The 18,617-nt window shown below is 38.2% G+C and overlaps 1 protein-coding gene across 1 annotated transcript; it reads right to left on the minus strand.

The window, feature by feature from the left end:
• Window positions 1-242: 242 nt before the first annotated feature.
• masp2 (MBL associated serine protease 2) lies at window positions 243-18,324 on the minus strand. Its single transcript, XM_053482928.1, has 11 exons — window positions 18,158-18,324; window positions 17,837-18,053; window positions 15,640-15,817; window positions 13,570-13,701; window positions 8,530-8,726; window positions 4,608-4,755; window positions 3,500-3,618; window positions 3,327-3,405; window positions 2,993-3,115; window positions 1,435-1,509; window positions 243-1,349 (listed from the first exon to the last, which is right to left on the minus strand). The coding sequence occupies exons 1-11, from the start codon at window positions 18,166-18,168 to the stop codon at window positions 571-573; spliced, it is 2,058 nt and encodes a 685-aa protein (XP_053338903.1). The 5' UTR covers window positions 18,169-18,324; the 3' UTR covers window positions 243-570.
• Between the last annotated feature and the right edge of the window lie 293 nt (window positions 18,325-18,617).

Consider the following 18,617-nt stretch of genomic DNA (forward strand, 5'->3'; position numbering starts at 1 on the left):
GGTTATCTTAAGAGCGGTTTTGAGGCTCAGCTGTGGGAGATCTGGTCATCTCCGTGTTGGCAGAAGCTGAAACGCCAGTTAAGCCATTAATGTATGGAGGAAACAGCGGCTAGCTGTCGGTTGGATCACGCCTACTTACTTTAAGAACCACAAGCTAGCTGGTTTAACTTTAGTGGCAATTTAACCTACAACGATTAAAGTTAGCTGGTTAGCTAAATTGATGCATAGCCGTTTGACACCTTCATTACAGTGTTCATTCAAATCACCCACGTCTTTCATATAGTTGTTATAAATGGGAAATCCGGCTATGGAGGCTAACACTATTTTTGTAGCAGGCATTATTTATGCTATAAAGTTAAGCAATTCAACTTGGGATGTCTATGATCATTGACTCACTTTTGGAGCCAGCTCTCAGTTGATATTTCCGGAACGGCACATTTTGGCATTTCCACATTGGCTTCATTCTTCAGAGCCATAGGTTTCCCCTGAGGACAATGCCTGATTGGAATGAATTAATAAAGATGCAATGCTTAAAAAGAATACATGTATACAATAGGCATGACTGTTTATTTAACTGTTTTTTGACATGATGTTTTCTATCCAATTAAGATAATTGCCCACTTTTGTGTACACCCCATAATACCCTGCTTCAGCGCAATTGTACCCCCATGACACAATGCCACCAATATACCAGCTACGGCTTTGCTTGTCCACGAATACATACGGCCCTCCACTGTCCCCTTGACATGAATCCACACCTCCCTCTGCCAAACCTGCGCACACCATATTGTCTGTTACTAATAGCTTCCCTTGTGGTGTATCTAAGGCATCATACTTAGCCTTACATTCAGCAAAATTAACCACAGGTAATTCTGCAAACTTTAGAGTATGAGATCCCCGTAAACCGGACTTTTGCCATACACCCCACCCACTTACTGTGCCATAGTCATTAGTTTTCAACTCGAATCGTCCCTCTTTCCCTGGTAAACACACCGGCATAATAGCTAAACTAATAGGAACCTTGTGCGCCAGTTTAATCAAAGCAATGTCGTTGTTGAAGTTCAATCCATCATGATGGTATCTTGGGTGTATGAAGATCTCCTCCGGAATGCCCACCACTGCTTCAGGATCAGAGCGTGTGACCAAGCCTAGTTTCACTGCCAGGCTGGACACATCACCATAGTCATACAGGACATGAGCTGCAGTCAGGACCCAGTCATCTCTGAGGAGAGCACCGCCACCCTTTAAACGACCTCCCTTCAGGATCATTACCTGCCAGGGTATCTCGTTCTTCTCTGCGTTCTCTCCTCCAATCACTTTAGCCAGTCTCCCTGTAGGCTTCCCGCAGACTTTCACACATGGTAGAACAGGTAATATTAAAAAAACGGTTCATTTTAATTCACATATGCAGTATAACTTACTTAGCTTACTTACTTGGAACACAGCCAGGGGGACCTCTTTTACCCAGCGTGTCTCTCCAGTAGCCATCATGAGCACAGGTGTAGACTCCTAAACAGTGAGAGAACAAGCTTAAATACCAGTAGTGGTATGCAAGTGTAAGGTGGTGTTGAAAACAGTTTGAACTGTGCTGGCACAGAATTCTCATCTCAAAATCAGCAGTTTAGTCATTCTACCTGAAAATTGCCCAAAGCCTTGCTAGCTTAGTGTGATTTTCCACATTAAAATTAAGTAGTGAAAATCAAGTTGTCAGTTAGCTATGAGTCATTAGTGAAGATACCGGCTGTCACAATGTCCTTGAGGCGTCCCTTTCACATTTTTTAAATGACATTTTCCATTCTTCACATTTGAAGGTAACTGCAGGTATGGTCAGGATTTCAGAAGACGGAAGCAATAGACAGGGTCCAAGCACACAGTGTTTCAGAAATAAACTGCCAGCCCCCGTACGGCTTTAAGGCCGCCCTGGGGGCTCGCATCATCTTCTGCACTCTCAGTGTGGTGCCATACATGCCTCAATCTGGTAGATCAGAACACGAGACCCGCCAGGGGTAGGCGCCTGGCTGCTGTGCGTATGGTAGTACCTCCCCGCCTATACCGGGGGGCACGACACCCTAAGTCTCTTCCGGCTCCCCCGCCTGGTGCCACATCAGAATATGTCGCAGATAACCGATCTTCAGTATACTTTAAATTCCCGTAATGTGAATGGCAAATAACATGCTGTAGGTTTCCAAACTACTGTACATCTTAATGAACATTTTGCTCTCTGAAGGTTTTCTCAGGCTGCCATAAGTTTATTGGGTGAACTGGGACTTGTGATAATATTTCTTATGAATTAAGGCTTTAAGCACAGTATGGTGTTGAGGTTTTATCCACACTAAAACATATGAATGGTGCAAACATTTTAAAGAAGGCCATAGATCAATGAAAGATGATCCCAGTCGAGGTGGCTCAGAGCACACTGTTGGCATTCCTTGAAGGTGTGCAATGTGTAATTATTGAAAATCGGTAGATAACTTGTCGCCAACTTGGGGGGGAAAAGACACATTTGTCTGGAAACTGTACACACAAAAAAATTTTCACCAACACCAATTTAACATTACAAGAAGTCAGCTGGGAATTATTGCCACACCCCCTTTACAATCCTGACCTCGCTTTAAAGCCATTTTCACATGTTTAGGTCATTAAAAGAGTTCCTGTGAGGCCGTCCTGAGTTCCTTCAGACGTGAAGCAGGCGGTCCGATCATGGCTTTGGTGTACTGAGAAAACTTGATGGGATCCAAGCACTAGTGAAATATTGTGATACATTAGTGTAGCAGGGGATTATATAGAGAAATAAAGGTTTTTACTCTCGTAACTGTGTTGTGTTATTCTGCATATATCCCTTGTATATACTGTATATTAGGGCAGCATAGGTCAGTGGTTAAGATCTTGGACTACTGATTGGAAAGTCACTCTTGATAAGACCATCTGTAAATGCATCGTGTATTCCTTGATTGACATTTTGTAGTCATTGTGTTGCATGATCAGCTCTCACCATTGGTGCTGTCCTTCAATGTGTAGAATTGTTCGCAGCTATACTCGATGGTAGATTTATATGTAGTTGTGGTGAATTTGACACTTCCATTGTTAATGTCATCAGGGGGGCCACAGTTAACCACTGCCAGAGAAAGATGCTTATTATACATACGTTAGGTTAAATAGAACTTCATACAAATCATAGCTTACTTTAGTATTACATATTAATATTTACATGGTATTTAATGTCTTGCTTGAATCTGATTAATTAGTCAGCATCCGGCTTTGAGGTATAAAGGCCTGCTAACAGATTTATTATATACTTTATGCTTTTTTAAATTCAGTCTACTTACATGTACAAAGAGGCATCGGACTATCCCAAAATCCCCCCTTCAGGCATGTGGCTTGATAAGAGGGTACACCCTCATCACCCTAAAGATATGAAAGTTACTTTAACCTCCAAAAAGGGAAAGAATATGAATTTATGTACACACGTTACAAACTCCGAAAGTGAACGTTTTTGTACCAGAGTTAACTCATAACCGAGGTCACATGAAACATTAAAAGTGTCAGTTAAGATGTACTGGTCCTGCTGCGGGTGAATGCGGCCATGGCGAGGAGCTACTGGGCTTGGGCAAGGTTGGGCTGTGAGAGAGAGGAACAAAACACTTTAGTCAAACAATGTCTTCAAACATAGCTGGAAATAGTATTATGGAATTAGATGGATACTGAGGAAGCCAAACTGTTATTGTCTGTGTTCTAAGCGCTAATGTTTGCTTGAATGTCTTTATGCCTAACCATTGCAGTCCCAGAAGACGATGTAGGATGCAAAATGGCTTGGTGCTACAGCTTTCATAATAACAAAACCTATTCAGGGGTTATTGATCTGCCATTTTAGTAATAAAATACCATCTTAAAGTTTATTATTTGCCTAGACCGGACTTCCTGGAGTGTTTTATTCTTCTCATGCCCCAGCAATTTGCCAACACTTCCATTTTGTATTAATTAAAGAATGGCACATGTACTTTTTAATAATGTATATATCTCACTCATTTTCTGTATTCTTATTCTGTACCTGGCGCCAATCCGAAGGAACCTGGAGAACTAGATGGTGCACACACACTTATTTATATACTGTGGGCAATTTGGAAACAACAGTCAGCCTACTCCGCATGTCTTTGGATTGTGGGGGGAAACCGGGCCACCCAGTGGCAACCCACCAAGCATGGGGAGAACATGCAAACTCCACATTTATTTTTAGGCATTTGGCAGATGCCCTTATTCAGCGCGTCATTTTTATCTCATTATACATCTGAGCATTTGAGGATTAAGGGCCTTGCTCAAGGGCCCAACACGGACAACTTGGTGTTAGTGGGATGTAAACCTGGGACCTTCCGAACAATGCCTTAACCACTGAGCAACCCCTGACCACACACAGATTTGAAGGCAAGACTTGACCCTCTGACCCTGAAAGTACGAAGCCACAGTGCTTATCACTACGTCACCATGCTACCGTTATCATAAGTTAGTTCTTACCATTACTCAAATATTATACAATAATAAACACTCAGTTGAGTAAGTGAAGCTGAAAAACATTAAATGCATCATCAGTGTCCCAGTGACTCGGAGGCTACCTGCACTGGAGTACTTTATCTTCCAGCCTCTGTTTCTTCCTGAGCCATCTGAGCGGAACAGCACACGCACCTCGTGAGTGCCTGTTTCGATTCTAGCCGGAGGCCTGGTTCCACAGAACGGCCCGTGCTCCCTCAATCCTGCAGCGATCTTTCGTTTAGACATAAAGCAGACGTTGTTTTAGCAAGCAGAACATACCTGTTTTAGAGGATAAATGCAGGGGCAAGTGCATCTACACATTTGTTGGGTGAAATAAAGACGGGCAGTTTAAAGAGGCATGAGAGAGCATAGATAGTTTATTCATGGGCCTTTGGGTCATTGATCAGTGGGGCTTGGGGAGCACTTTAATGGCTGTTGTCATGCGTGATGAGCCTGCGGTTATTTTAAAGCGGCGACAGAAGCCTGAGGAAGAGGCAAAATGAAATGAATATAAAGACAGTTCATTTACATAAAGAGATAAACACTGCGTAGTTGGTTATAAAAGTGAAGTAAGCCAAAACACGCTGGAAATTGACAGACTGCGAATTATTTTAAATGAACCTGTAATTAATATTTGTGAAAGTACATAGTTACATCACTTTGAATAATAATGCCTGGATCCATCAAAACTGCTTGTGTAATGTGACTCATCAGATGTTTCACTTGATGTTGTTCGGTTTGTGCATTCACAATAATACCCAGAATAAAGGGTCATTCAGGTTCAAACGGCTACTTTTACCAGCTCAGAACGCATACACGCGGTATTAAAATGTGACAATGTGTGTTATGTTAATTAAACATGTTTTTTTTTGTTTAAGAACAAAAAAAAAAAAACATTCTATGTATAAATCTGTATTTCAATACGGTACATGCATATGATTATTATGGACTAATCATTTTTGTGTTTAATATTTTCATTAACATTTACTATGAAATTAGTCACATCACTTTAAATATATTCTTACTTTTTTTTTCTTATTGTATTTTGGTACAGCTCCCTGATGAAAGGAAGTTATTACTCTCGCTTGGCCTTCTCTGCCTAAATAGTGATTTTAATTAAATTAAAGAACAATTTTCCGACCACTTATTTCAACACATTTATTCAATAGTGCATGACGTCTCTCTCAGGAGCTGCAGTTATTATCACAGATGAGTAATTAGTTTTAAATAAGATGTCAGAGTTAAGTGCAGCTCACAGACGCCTGACTTCACTTTTATTTTTACGTCCAGAGATTTACTTAGAATCAAAGCTTCGCAAAGGACACGATGTACAGTCCATATCAACAAAGGTGTGTCTAGTAATATACATACGCAACCCAGCTAAAGAGATATAAATTAAAACTACATTTCAGTAAAACTCTGAGCTGTTCTTCTTTTCTGTTTGTATTGTATGAAGTTTGTACAAGTTTTGACTCCTCAAGACATGGACTCCACAGGACCTCTGAAGACGTGCTGTAGTATCTGGCACCAAGCCATTTGCAGCAGATCCTTTTAGTTGTAAAGTTTAACCTGCATGGGTCAGATTTGTTTGTCCAGCACATGACACAGGGCTTGATTGGACTGAGATATGGGGAATGTGGAGGCCAAGTCAACATCTTGAAAATGTTGTCATGTTCAGTTTCTTTTGCAGTATGGTACTGTACGGCGCATTATCCTCCTGAATAAGGGACTGTCATTAGAAAACAGTTTACAGTTGCTTTTTTTTTAGTAAGGGATGTACCTGGTCTGCAACAGTATTTACAGTAGGTACACAACCGCTCAAAAGTATATTCCCCGTTCTTCGTCAGGGCCACACAGTCTTCTTCTGAGGTAAATGTAAACCTCTGAAGAGTTTCCTCGGATGTGTAGTAGCGCGTGTCATCTTCCAAACGTGCAGAAAACTGAATCTGTGTGTAAACTCAAGCCTGTCTTTGTGTGTGTGTTTTTCATGCCGGTGTCCAGGGGCGTGGCCTAGTATGTAAATTACCCGGACTGATTTCCGTGTGATTGGCGTGTGGGCGTGTCCTGCCTCTGGTCATTAGCAGATAATGAAGTGTGACAGAAATTCTTAAATTTGTATAACTATAGTTAAATTTCATAACATGCCAATTACATGTGATACCAATTTCACGTGTTCGCACATACGTTTTTTGCATTTTTTATGTTAGTTCTTAGTTATTGCCTTGATAATAGAAAATATGAGCGCATCATGACAGTTGCCAAAGTGAGATATGAGCTAAAATGACCAGATCCTGCCATGAAATATATAGGAGACATATCTTGTATGTACATATACATATTATATGTGGATATAAAGAAGCAATACAGGAGACCTATATGGCCTGTATATGCACATATATGCACCTCAATTTTGCCTATATGCAGCATATATATTTTCATATATACTGCATATATACTGCATATAGGTTTCATATCTGCGCATATATATTCATATAGGTTCTTTCCATGTGGGCACTTTCTAACTTTATGGTCGTTCATGATTTTTATTTCCTTTTACATTGTAAAGCAGCGCTTAAGGCAGCCAAAATATTCAACTTATATAATCTTCTTTGAACAATTGATATTAAGATGTATCTGCTACTCATGTTCTGTAAAGCCATCATAACGGCTCTAATCTGAGGTGCTATTTGTTAAGTTTGAGGCTCATAACTCTAACTGAACTTCTTCTCTGCAGCAGAGGTAAGTTTTGATCTTTCTTTCCTGGGAAGGTCTTCATGAGATCCAGTTTCCTCATGCACCTTTTTCATAGTTTTGAAATCCCCAGTATTGTTGTAGAATGTAAAAATAAATCACTAAACAAAAACAAAAAGAAATTTGCAAGTCATTTGAACGGTAGCGTAGGTGAAACATCTCAAAGTAATATCCAGGACCAATGGGTTCCAAGCAGAAGATTGGCCAGAGCATCACACTGCCTCCACTGGCTTGGCTTCTTCCCATAATCCAACCTCGAGCCACCTTCCCTGACATAAGTGACAGTCATGCACATGTTTATTTATATAACGCTAAAGAAAGAAAACATTATTCATCAGACCAGACTACCTCTTTGATTCCTTCATGGTCCACTTCTGATGCTCAGAGCCTTGAGAGACCCTGATTTCGTCACTGGTTCACAGATTGTACTTCCTTGGACCTTTTTTGTAGGTACCAACCACGGTGTACTAGGACCACTGAACAAAACCTGCCCTGACCCAGACGTCTAGTCACCACAATTTGGCCCTTGTCAAAGTCATTGTCGCTGTTCATACTTCCAACACAACTTCGAGAACTCACTGTTCAGTCACTGCCTAATACTGTATATCTCACCCATCGACAGGTGCCATTGTAACGAGATAATCAATGTTATTCACTTCAGCTGTTTGGTTTTAACGTTATTGTTTTCATATTGTTTATGAATACATTTAAAAGGAAAATTGTTTACAAATAGCTGAGAGGATCAAAAGAAGACAAAAAATAACCAGTTTGTTAACTTCACCTGCTGTTTAATTATTTCCAAATAACAGCATGCTCTCAAGTGTTTCGTTCCTAACACAAGAGCTGTAATTCACTGCTTAGATTTTTTAATTGCAGAGGAAACATCATTAGCCGTAAAAGTTCCTCTTCACTGGCTATCTGATTATTCTGTTTAACGTATTAGTTACTGAAAATTGTACTTTTGCTAAAATGTAAAAAGAATGAATAAAGAAAATAGTCTAATTTAAAGATCTTTAGATAAAAAACAATAATAACTTTTTTTTAGGTTAAGTTAAGATGCCATTATTCAAGTCACTAAGTTTTTTTTTATGTTGATGATGTTGTTGTTGTTGTTTAAATGCCATGAAGTGTACCTGGATTATTATTATTTTTTTACAGTGCTCCTGCATGACAGTGATTCATCACCGTAAATATTTTGACATTTCAAGGTTGATTTAACTTAAATTACCATCAGTACTTCTAGGCTGTACCAACCTTCAGGATGTCGTAAGGACAGGGGATGTCCGGATGAGTCTCCACGTCAAACATGTCCACAAATTCAAGGCTCACTTGAAAGCCCTCCATCAGGCGGATGGTGTAGTCGCACTGACTCATTTTGGGATACGGAAACGGATACTCTGGGCTCGTCAGCTCCCCTGACCTGCCCGAAAGCACCTGACCACTGCATTCCACTATAGAAAGAAAAGAAAAGTCATTTATTTTGCTATTATAATTAACATTATGATCAAATAAATAAGTAAATAGCCAAACAGCCTCTGGTGATTTGGTCCAGTGTGAATTTGGTCCAGTTCCTGTTACATCCTCATATTATATTAGAGTAACAGTCCATTGTAAAGTCTTTTATTCCTAAAATAAATAGACAATGCATTTTTTTTTTTACACTTAAAGAAAAGCTTATATATACACTGTATATAAGTTTTATTATATTAGCTAATAAACAGTCAATCCCTACCAGTCTCTCTTTTTTTCAGTTTTAGATCGCCAAAATGCTAATAATATACACTCCTTTCATAAATGTTAAATATATGACTTTTTGCTCACGGAACAATGTATTAATGATAGGGCATATTTTACATTTTGGATAAATAATGGCACAGCTTTTGATCACATTGTTGTACCCAAGTGCACTAGTGTTCTATTTTACATTATTTGGGATTAAACTCTGGAAAATAAATGGAGATTTAAAATACTGTTAGTCTAGTAAGTTTCTCAGGACTGTCCACCACCTCCATGATGTTTTTTCCTCGTCTTTTTAGCTACTGTACAGGACATGATGCCAGTAAGAATTTAAAACTATTTTCACCCTGTTAACTACACTAACTGTCAGACACCATCTTCGCCAGTCAGAGATAGTTAGTTCTGCCAGTCATGGAAGGATATGTGTTGATGAAGCAAAGTAACTGGTTGAATAAACTAGAACCAAATCAGAATCTGTTGATGATAAATATTGTTTGTGGAACTGTTGTATAAAAGCAATATCACACGCATGGTTGTGATATCTTCAATGCTCATGCTGCACCCTCGTCCATTTGATCGCATCCCGACTATGCTGCTATCCAGCACAACATCCCCTGTCATGTGATATTGCTTAATTAATCAAAACTTTCCCAGCAGGAACCCTACTATTGAACGACCATTGTCATATGGTAATAAAACCGCAACATCGTTTACCCAAACAATGTTGAAACAATGTTGTTTTTGAAATTAAAAACAACTTTGATGAAATGACAGCGAGTGAACAACCCAACCAAGTGTTATAATTATCACTAAATTTTATGTTTGTTTATTGCATGTACAGTCTGCTGCATTCGCACAATGTCCAAAGTTCCTTAAATACTCAGCACTTGTATTTTATGTCACAGGTACCCTAATTGGAGTAACATCACCTCTCTGTTTAATTTTCTGTCGGAAATGTTACTGTAAATTGCATAACAGCTCCCAAACTACTATACTGTAATATACAACATCCAAAATGCAGAATAAAACATACAATTTCACAGAACGCATCTCTGACGTTAAGCACGTTCTGATGTTTTTTCACTTTTGTTCTGTCTATTATGTTTTGACTTGGAGGAGTTATTCAGTGGCGTTTGTTGTTTAAAAAGACTATACTGTGTGCTTTCTCATGAAGCATGGGTAACCACATGCTGCTTGTACTGTTGAAACTGAACAGTGTTCATGTCCTGGTCCGGGTATCGACCTGCTTTTAAAAAAAAAAAAACAGCTGAAAATGTAAAATTTTTGCAATGTTGTATCAGAGCCTTTCTTTCATCTTTATCCAGCATCATATATTCTAATGCTGCTCCAACGTCATTTTGTTAAAGTACAGAAAGTGTAACTTTTAAAAACAACCTAATGCCAACAATGTCCAAATGTGTCTGTAACATTGTCGAATTAACATCAACACAACGACATCTGATGAGCAAAAGTTCTTGTTGTTAATGAATAACAGATCCATGAATAGCCATCAGTCCAGTAATAAAGTTCCAAATGATAGATCCACCAGCATTGTTTCTTCTTTTCGTGTTCACTACAATGATTTAATCAATAGATTCATTGGTATTGTCTGTTTTTGGCAACTGCTACAATTGATTTTCAAATGAATCAAATGTAAAAAAAAAAAAAAATGTAACAAAAGGAGAGGCTCTACCAAACATGGCGAAGGTTAGGTAATTTATATAATTAGGGAGACCCAGGTGCGGGTCTCGGTCCCTATTCCTCAGCATAACGGGATGTCACTTTCTTCAGTGGAGAACAGTAATTAAGAGGCACGTCAAGGCTGGTAATCGTGATTAATTACCCACCAGCATCACTCACTATCAAAGCTGCAAACAGGTATCAATTTTCTTTTGCTCCCCATCCTGCTGTTACCTCAGGAAAATAGAAAATAGTGATTCCCCCGTTTGATTAGTAACTTACGCAAAAAATAGGTGCCAAAATACCATATTGAATAGGTTAGTCTCAGACTGACAAAGAGATGCAGTGTTTCATTCAGATGTGGCCATTAAGAATGCAAGTTTTTTTCCCCCGCAAAATGCCGCAATTCGGCACGCGCCATGCCGCGAAATCGAACAAGCAACTTTCAGGAGTTAAAATAAATGTGTTGTGCTTTACTGAATATTCGCCAGATGGCGCATGGAAGGACTTTATCTAAAAGCCGGACAAAGTACAACGAAGAATTGTGTATAATTAGTTAGCTTTAAACAATATTGTTTCCAATGTGCTGAAGCAAACATGAATTTATTTTATAGCTTTCATGATAAATGTGTGTATATGTGCTTCATATTATTTTTATGAAATGATGAAATGAGATGCCCAAAATCGTGCTTTAAAATTCATAATAAGTTTCTTTTATAGTTTTGGTAATGTTTTAACAGGGACAAAACAGTGAAAGACAGTTTAAATGGTCTTGAAATTAATTGAATTTCCTGATAGGAGGCTATCTGATAGTGTTAACTATGCGAATGTCCTGATTCGTAAATATGCCAACAAATCCTCATTAAAACGTAAAAATGTGTCGACATTGAGCACCATCGAAGGACATGGGAAAAAATAAAAAATATATATATGTAACCCGCGGCTCGTACTTTCATTTTACAAAAGGCAGCGCTTTGATCAAAAGGCTGATAAATGTGTGCGATTTATCAATAAAAACACAAATATACAGTATAGGCTACTCACTAGTTAAACGCTGGCTTTTCCAACACGACAGCGCGCTCCAATGTGAGCCGATTTATTCGTCTTAATATAATATAACATTTTTGCTGTGTAGTTTATTTTTTGGTGTGCATGAGAATTGCATTTCAACGAATGTTTCATGGTGCTCCAGTCTGCCACTGCCCAAGACTTGTAGTCTATGCAGGTACTGTAGGGCAATGATCACAATGCCTACCCAAGACAACTTTATTTATTGACGGACATTAAACCAGGTTTTTTTTTCATTCCTTAAACTGCTATTTGAATATTACACATGTAATTGACATAAATATGACAGGCATTTAAGTAAAACTGGGACTTTTGATTTTGCAGAATAGCAGAGCACAATTCACTGATTCATTGGTTCTGTACGGGGTCACGGGAAGCCTGGAGCCTATCCCAGGAGACTTTGGGCATGAAGCGGGTTACACTCTTGACGAAGTGCCAGTCGATCTCAGGGGACATATACACACATACATAGGAAAATTTGGGAATGCAAAAACAAACCATGTACACTATTGTGCCACCCAGAACACTGTTATGAGGGTAAAAGCTTCCTTTAATTTTCTTTATAATCCCCAGCTATAAAAATGCACTTATCTTAGCATTTTGCTGGTGCTTGGATAAAATCAAGGTAAAACGATTTCTCAATATGATAAGACACTTTTTTTTTTCATCTGAAACACTGGCCTCCCAGGAAGTCCAAACATGTGGCTCGGGGGGAGGTCAGGACTGTACAGGAATTTTACCGATGGTTTAACCCCCAGCCAAGTTCCTATACTGTGTGGTCTGTGAAGGATTATGTATACTGAAGTTCCCACAGACAGATCACAAGTTGGCGACAAATTATCTGTTGATTTTCAAGGATCAGGGGTTCAGTTCGGTTATGTCTTCTGTAAGTTTCAATTAGTTTCACGGCTTCATTGTATAATAATATTTTGGCACGTGCATAAGTTGCAAATCAAGTGGGAGAATCACTATAAAAACTCCACAATAAATAATAAACATGGTAAACCCCTAAGCTTCACGTAATGCACTTTAAGAACCCTTCAAGAACATAAATACCCCTAACGGTTATTTATTGCAATCAGAGCAACATTAATTTGCGGTCCATTTTTCTTTTTGCTAAATGCATATGATATAATGCATTAATGTAATATACAGGTGCAAAATCCCCTCCTCTGACCCAGCATGAATATTCATGAGATATTTCTTTCAGGAATGTTTGCAATTTTGCTATTTTTTTCCAGCTGTAATTTCTACTCCGTAGTTTCCAGTGCTAGCATAATCAGCAGCTTCTGACAGGGTCAATTGTATGTGTTTGCTTCAGGGCTCTAGGTTGATGATACACACTAAATAAGTCTATAGCTTTGCTGATAGCAAAAAGAAAACAACTGTCTAGAACAGATTGCCAAGGGAGCAAAGTTCAACGTTGAAAATAATCAATGGTGCCCCGCATGCCATGTACCAATCTGAACAGCAGACAGAAGCATTCTGAAATATCTAAACATAAAGAATCATGGACACGTTTGTTTTAGAAGTTTTATTGCTACAGTATCTAACTTTATATGTATAAAGATTTATATAAAAACGGTGCTGTGGTCCTTTATCACAATTGACATTTATAATAACAGTAAAAAATCATCTGTGCTGTTGCAGCTTCATCGTCCATCACAAATACAAATTGTTACAAATGCTACAAAGCAAACTGCAAATCCATTGCCTCCAGAATTAATACAAATGCTCCTTGTTTGCTTCAGTGATCAGCCACCAAATTAATTGAAGGTCACAATGTTCATGCTCATTCTGCATCCTTACCAGTGCAATCCCTTTTATTGGCATGGAGCTGGTATCCCATTCGGCAAGTGCAGTAATAGCCCCCCACGTAATTGTGGCAGTAATGGTCACACAGAGGCTCTCCATCCACCGTAATCACGCACTCATCAATGTCTGCGCACAGAGACAAAGCAAGCAATTAGTGCCTGCATTCTTGCTGACAAACTTTTATTCTACACATAATATTCTCTGTAATGAGTAAGCCATTCTTGCAAAGAAGACTGGGGTTGCACATGGCGTTGTGAAATATTTCACAGTTATGCGTTATTTGCAACAGCTAATTATTGCCATATGTTCAGAATATGAGTTTATGAAAAGTGTTGTTGTTTTTTATTTTTATTATTATTTAGGGGCTCCTTTGAAAATAAAAAAGAAGAGGTTTACTGTAGATGAGCTCTTTTTTTCTTATAATGCCTTATGTCAATTCTCCCATAGCACCTATCAATGCAAACAAAATATTTACACCGATCAGCCATAATATCGATCAGGATCATGGACACCCAAGATTCACCCATGCCCGCGGTGAACAGAGATCAATCTGTCCGGTCCGATCCTACAAAAAAGCCAATGCTGCCGAAATTGTCAATTCTGGCCATAATAGAAAGAAACCAGAACACCCAGTGGTCCATAGCCCACTGCACAAAGGTCTCAGCAAAATGCTAACCAGGCCTCTAAACCCTATTCGATACTGGGCATAATGTTTTAGGTTGTGATGTTTTGGCTAAATGGGCGTATACTGTATGCCATACTGTAGGTGTTTAGGTCCAGTCCTGAGGGGCCAGTGTTTAGCACAGTTAATTTACCAACATTTAAACACACATACCTAACCTGGCAATTTACTAGAAAAGTTAAATCAGTCTGTGTTTGAGCAAAGAAATCACCAGCCTGTGCTGGACTCAGGATTGGACTTGAACACATGACTTTAACCATTGCATGGTTGATGTTGCCAATATCTGATATCCTAGAATTTCCTTACAGCAGTATCTGGAGTTTACACAGAAAGATGTGAAAAACAAGAAAACATCCAGTTAGCAACAGGTCAATAGAAGGAACTATGTCTTGTTGATGAGAAAACCCAAAGGAAAATTGTTAAACTGGTTTAAGCTGACAGGAAGGTGACACTAAATCAAAAACCAACAAGCATCTTAGAATGCACAACACGAACTTTAAGGTCATAGGCTGCAACAGCAGAAGACCACACCAGCTTCCACGCCTGCCAGACAGAAATGGTAATGTGAGGCAACAGCTAGTGTGGTGTGCAGGCTGGATGTATCTGACTACTGTAACCTCAGTTGTTGGGTTCTACAGAGCTCCATTAGGTGCTTCCAGAGTTCTTCCAAAGTTTCCAGGGATTTTCTGCAGCATGTAACCTACTGCATTTAGTTTCTTTTCTTTTCTTTAAAATGAGATATTTTCAATCCTGGCTATTAGCTTAGGTGTCTTCCATAAAGGCAATATATCAAAAATATGTTTTATTAGCAAGAACAGTTAAGGCTTTGGATTAAACAGAACAGCAGGGGTTGAAGCCCTAGCACTGCCAAGTTGCCATTAATGGACCTGCTCCAGGAACATCATATCATACCCCTTTTCTCTATAGCTTTCTAACAATGCTTCCACTGTGCTCTAGTGTATACAGTATGTGACAAATAAAGTGTTCTTCTTCAATACTATCCTGGCTATTGAAGAGAAACGATAGTGTCAGGTTCACTATATTTATATCTGAAGCCTTTATTTATCACACGATTCCCCAAGAACTTTGTAGTCTAAAAATACATTTTGGATGGGACATCCAAAGTTCATCACATGGCACCACGCACACACATTCCCACCAAGAAGCAATTTATCACATAGCCATTGTTTAGGGTGGTGAGATAGAATCAAATCAAACAAGAACATCCATGACTTTATATTGCCAGTGGCCCGAGCCCATGATTGGACAAGGGACATGTTATCAAGCTGCAAAACTGCACTGCTGTGCTGTCCCTAATGCATATCCTATTTGTTCGCCTAGGTTGACTTGTGATGAGTTACAAGACTTGATGAAGTTTTTACCTTCTGCAGTGTAAAAAGCTTGAAAGCCGGTAAATCTTTCCTCATTTGAGTAATCTGACCTGAAGATCACATCCATTGTGTTGGTGGAAGAGTAAAGATTGACCCTCCTTGGGGAATCTTCATAATTTGTCTTATCCTCACCACAGAATCGCACTGTATCATTGCCCTCTGAAATCACCTGTCCCACCAAAGTGACAGACAGAGAAATGGGTTTATAAAGCACAGACATTCTTCTATCATTTTTAATTTAGTTAAAGTAGTGGCAATCATAATCTAACATCAACCAACACATTATATTTATTATTCCATTCTTATAACTAAAAGAATCATTTCATTTAAACATATAAAAACCTAATGTTGTTGTTTTTCTTGCTGCTCCCAATAAGTGTCACCACAGTGGATCATCCAATCTGTAACATTTTTCCAATGACCTTTCTTACACAACCTTGAAAGCCTGATATACTGGGCCACCAACCTTGACAAGGCCAACATTTTTTAAACGCAATTGAAAAGTGTTGGCATAGGGGTCCCAGTCACCCAGGGATCTTTGGTACTATTTCCCATTAAGGCACCACTGGGGCTAGTACTAAGGAGCAGTGGCTCGGTCACGAAGCTGGGACTTTTGCATGTTAGGTTAGAAAAGTTACCAATACCTGTATTTCAAAAGTGTCACTATATCTCAAAAACATCTTGGCCAATAAATAATCTCTCCCTAGTAAATTAAAGCATTTTTTCACGACCAGCTTAAGTACACTACCATAGGTTTTCCTGCTCTGCACGCCGACCTTGAAGTTTAGACGGCGAGCACAGAGTAAGTAATTAGAGACAAATTCCATAACTCTTATTCCATGCAAAAAATGCATTTCAAAGTCAAGCTGAGACTCATATGAAGGTTCTTCCACCACACTAATATCTTTTAAAGGTAAGGTGTATTTAGGACAAATGTAACTAATCTGGTTTTCCCCCATTCTTGTCTCTTACAGCTATTTCCAGGGTAAGAAAATATTGAAATTTGTACCAAATACACCATAACTTTGAAAGGCACTAATTTGTGGGACTACAGAACTTGCACATCTGAGACAAACTCCACAGTCAGTATGCAAAGCAGAAAAATTTACAATGACCTGTATCTATTGTTATGTACTTAAATGCACCGCAATTCTGATAAATAAAAAAAAACATGAACTATCCTATTAGTCCTATTTCAGATAATCCAATTTTTTCAGTTATTTGATCCCTTAGATTTTTTATAATAATAATAATAATAATAATAATAATAATAATTATTATTATTATTATTATTATTATTATTATTATTATTATTAATAATAATAATAATAATAATAATAATAATAAATTATTATTATTATTATTTTTTATTATTATATTTATAATAATAATAATTATTATTATTATTATTATTGCTACTTATGAAACGCAGTAAGATCTTTTTCATGACCACTGAATACTGACATGGTTGTTTAAGAAATGTGAAGCTAATCACTGAATCAATTAGCTTTGTTGCCAGCTTGAACATATTAATCACTACAGTCATTACGTATTTGCTTATTTAAATCCAAACAGCAACTTACTGTTGGCTAGGCACTCTGTTATTGTGCGCATTTAAATAATGTTTATGAAACTAATCTGTACTACAGGGCTCTGTGGAAATTATTTACACCTAAAGGTGTTCCTGTTTACAGGAGGTTTGAGAAAGTATCCTCCTGTATTAAGTTATTTGATGATAAAAGAACATGTGAATCATAACACGCATGCTGCCTTTTCCCTGTATATTATACTGTATGTTCATTTTGTCTTAAACATATGTACACTTTTCAGGATACAGGTAGAAAAGATTTTGATGTAGTTGCTTTTCTAAAAAACTTGAAGGCATTGTTTTTGTCATTAGGTTCTTCATTAAGGGTCTAATTAGCACTTTCATTTACCCCATCAAGATTGTCTAATTGGCCTAATGCAATGTTAGTAATTATAACTCTACGTGCAGCATCTGCAGTGCTAATTCTTCACGTGTACATGTCAAGATTGCAAATGAACAGCATTCAGATGAGGTTAAAGGAACCAGAGTCAGTGTTTGTTGATTGTTGATTGACAGAATACTACTTTCAGTATACATATTTTTACAGTTATGATATACATGTGTGTATGTGTTATGTATTACTGAGATCACAGAGATTACCTGTAGATAGTCATATTCACAGTGAAGAGAGGGCTCCAAGCCAAAATGCGTAAAGTACAGCCGAAGTCTGTGACCTTCTGGGCCTGTGATGTTCCACACGATGAATTGGTTATTAGGATACACATTTGGAAAATTAGGAGAAGTGAAGCTCCCGAATAATCCTGTTAACTCCAGGCTCAAAGACAGCGGCACCAGGGCAACCACCGCTATTAACACACTGTAGGCACACATTCCAAACACATAACACATCAAATCAATAACACCAAATATTCATTCTTTACATGAAAAAAAATCAAGCTTTTGGATTTTGGATCTGCTTACCTTTTTATCATTCTTCACCTTGTGTCTCTTGCTGAAGATAACAAACTTTTACTCACTTTTGATCAAGCTACACTGAAGGCCACTTAGTGCACTCCAGGTTACTGAACCAGCAATCCAGTAACAAGGTCTGTGCAAATACTGACCAGTGACAGAGTAGACTTTCCCAAATGTTGACAGCATGAGTGCTGGTCTGGTTAATCTTGGTGTCTTTGTTATACTTCAGTGAACGGTAGTCTGCTTTCCAAAGCAAGCAATATAATAAAAGACAGGCTGTCAGCTAATACTATTGTGCATTCTTTATATCTTTTTATTTTTTCAATATTTTTTTATAAAGTCCTATTAGTTATATAATAAAATATTTGAAGTATTCTCACCTGCTACTAACTCAGAACCACTTAAGCTAAAGCTGAAGAAGATCTTTTGTCCATGAAACTTTGTGTGCTTGTCTTTTACTTTATTC

The sequence above is a fragment of the Clarias gariepinus genome, chromosome 22 (assembly GCF_024256425.1).
Source record: "Clarias gariepinus isolate MV-2021 ecotype Netherlands chromosome 22, CGAR_prim_01v2, whole genome shotgun sequence".
NCBI lineage: Eukaryota > Metazoa > Chordata > Actinopteri > Siluriformes > Clariidae > Clarias > Clarias gariepinus.

What these genes read in the sequence shown, in the direction of transcription:
- masp2 (XM_053482928.1), bottom strand. An exon ending in GTGAATATGACTATCTACAG is followed by an intron (nt 15,818 to 17,836) that starts GTAATCTCTGTG and finishes TTGGTGGGACAG; the next exon opens with GTGATTTCAGAGGGCAATGA. An exon ending in TCGGTTATGAGTTAACTCTG is followed by an intron (nt 3,406 to 3,499) that starts GTACAAAAACGT and finishes TCATATCTTTAG; the next exon opens with GGTGATGAGGGTGTACCCTC.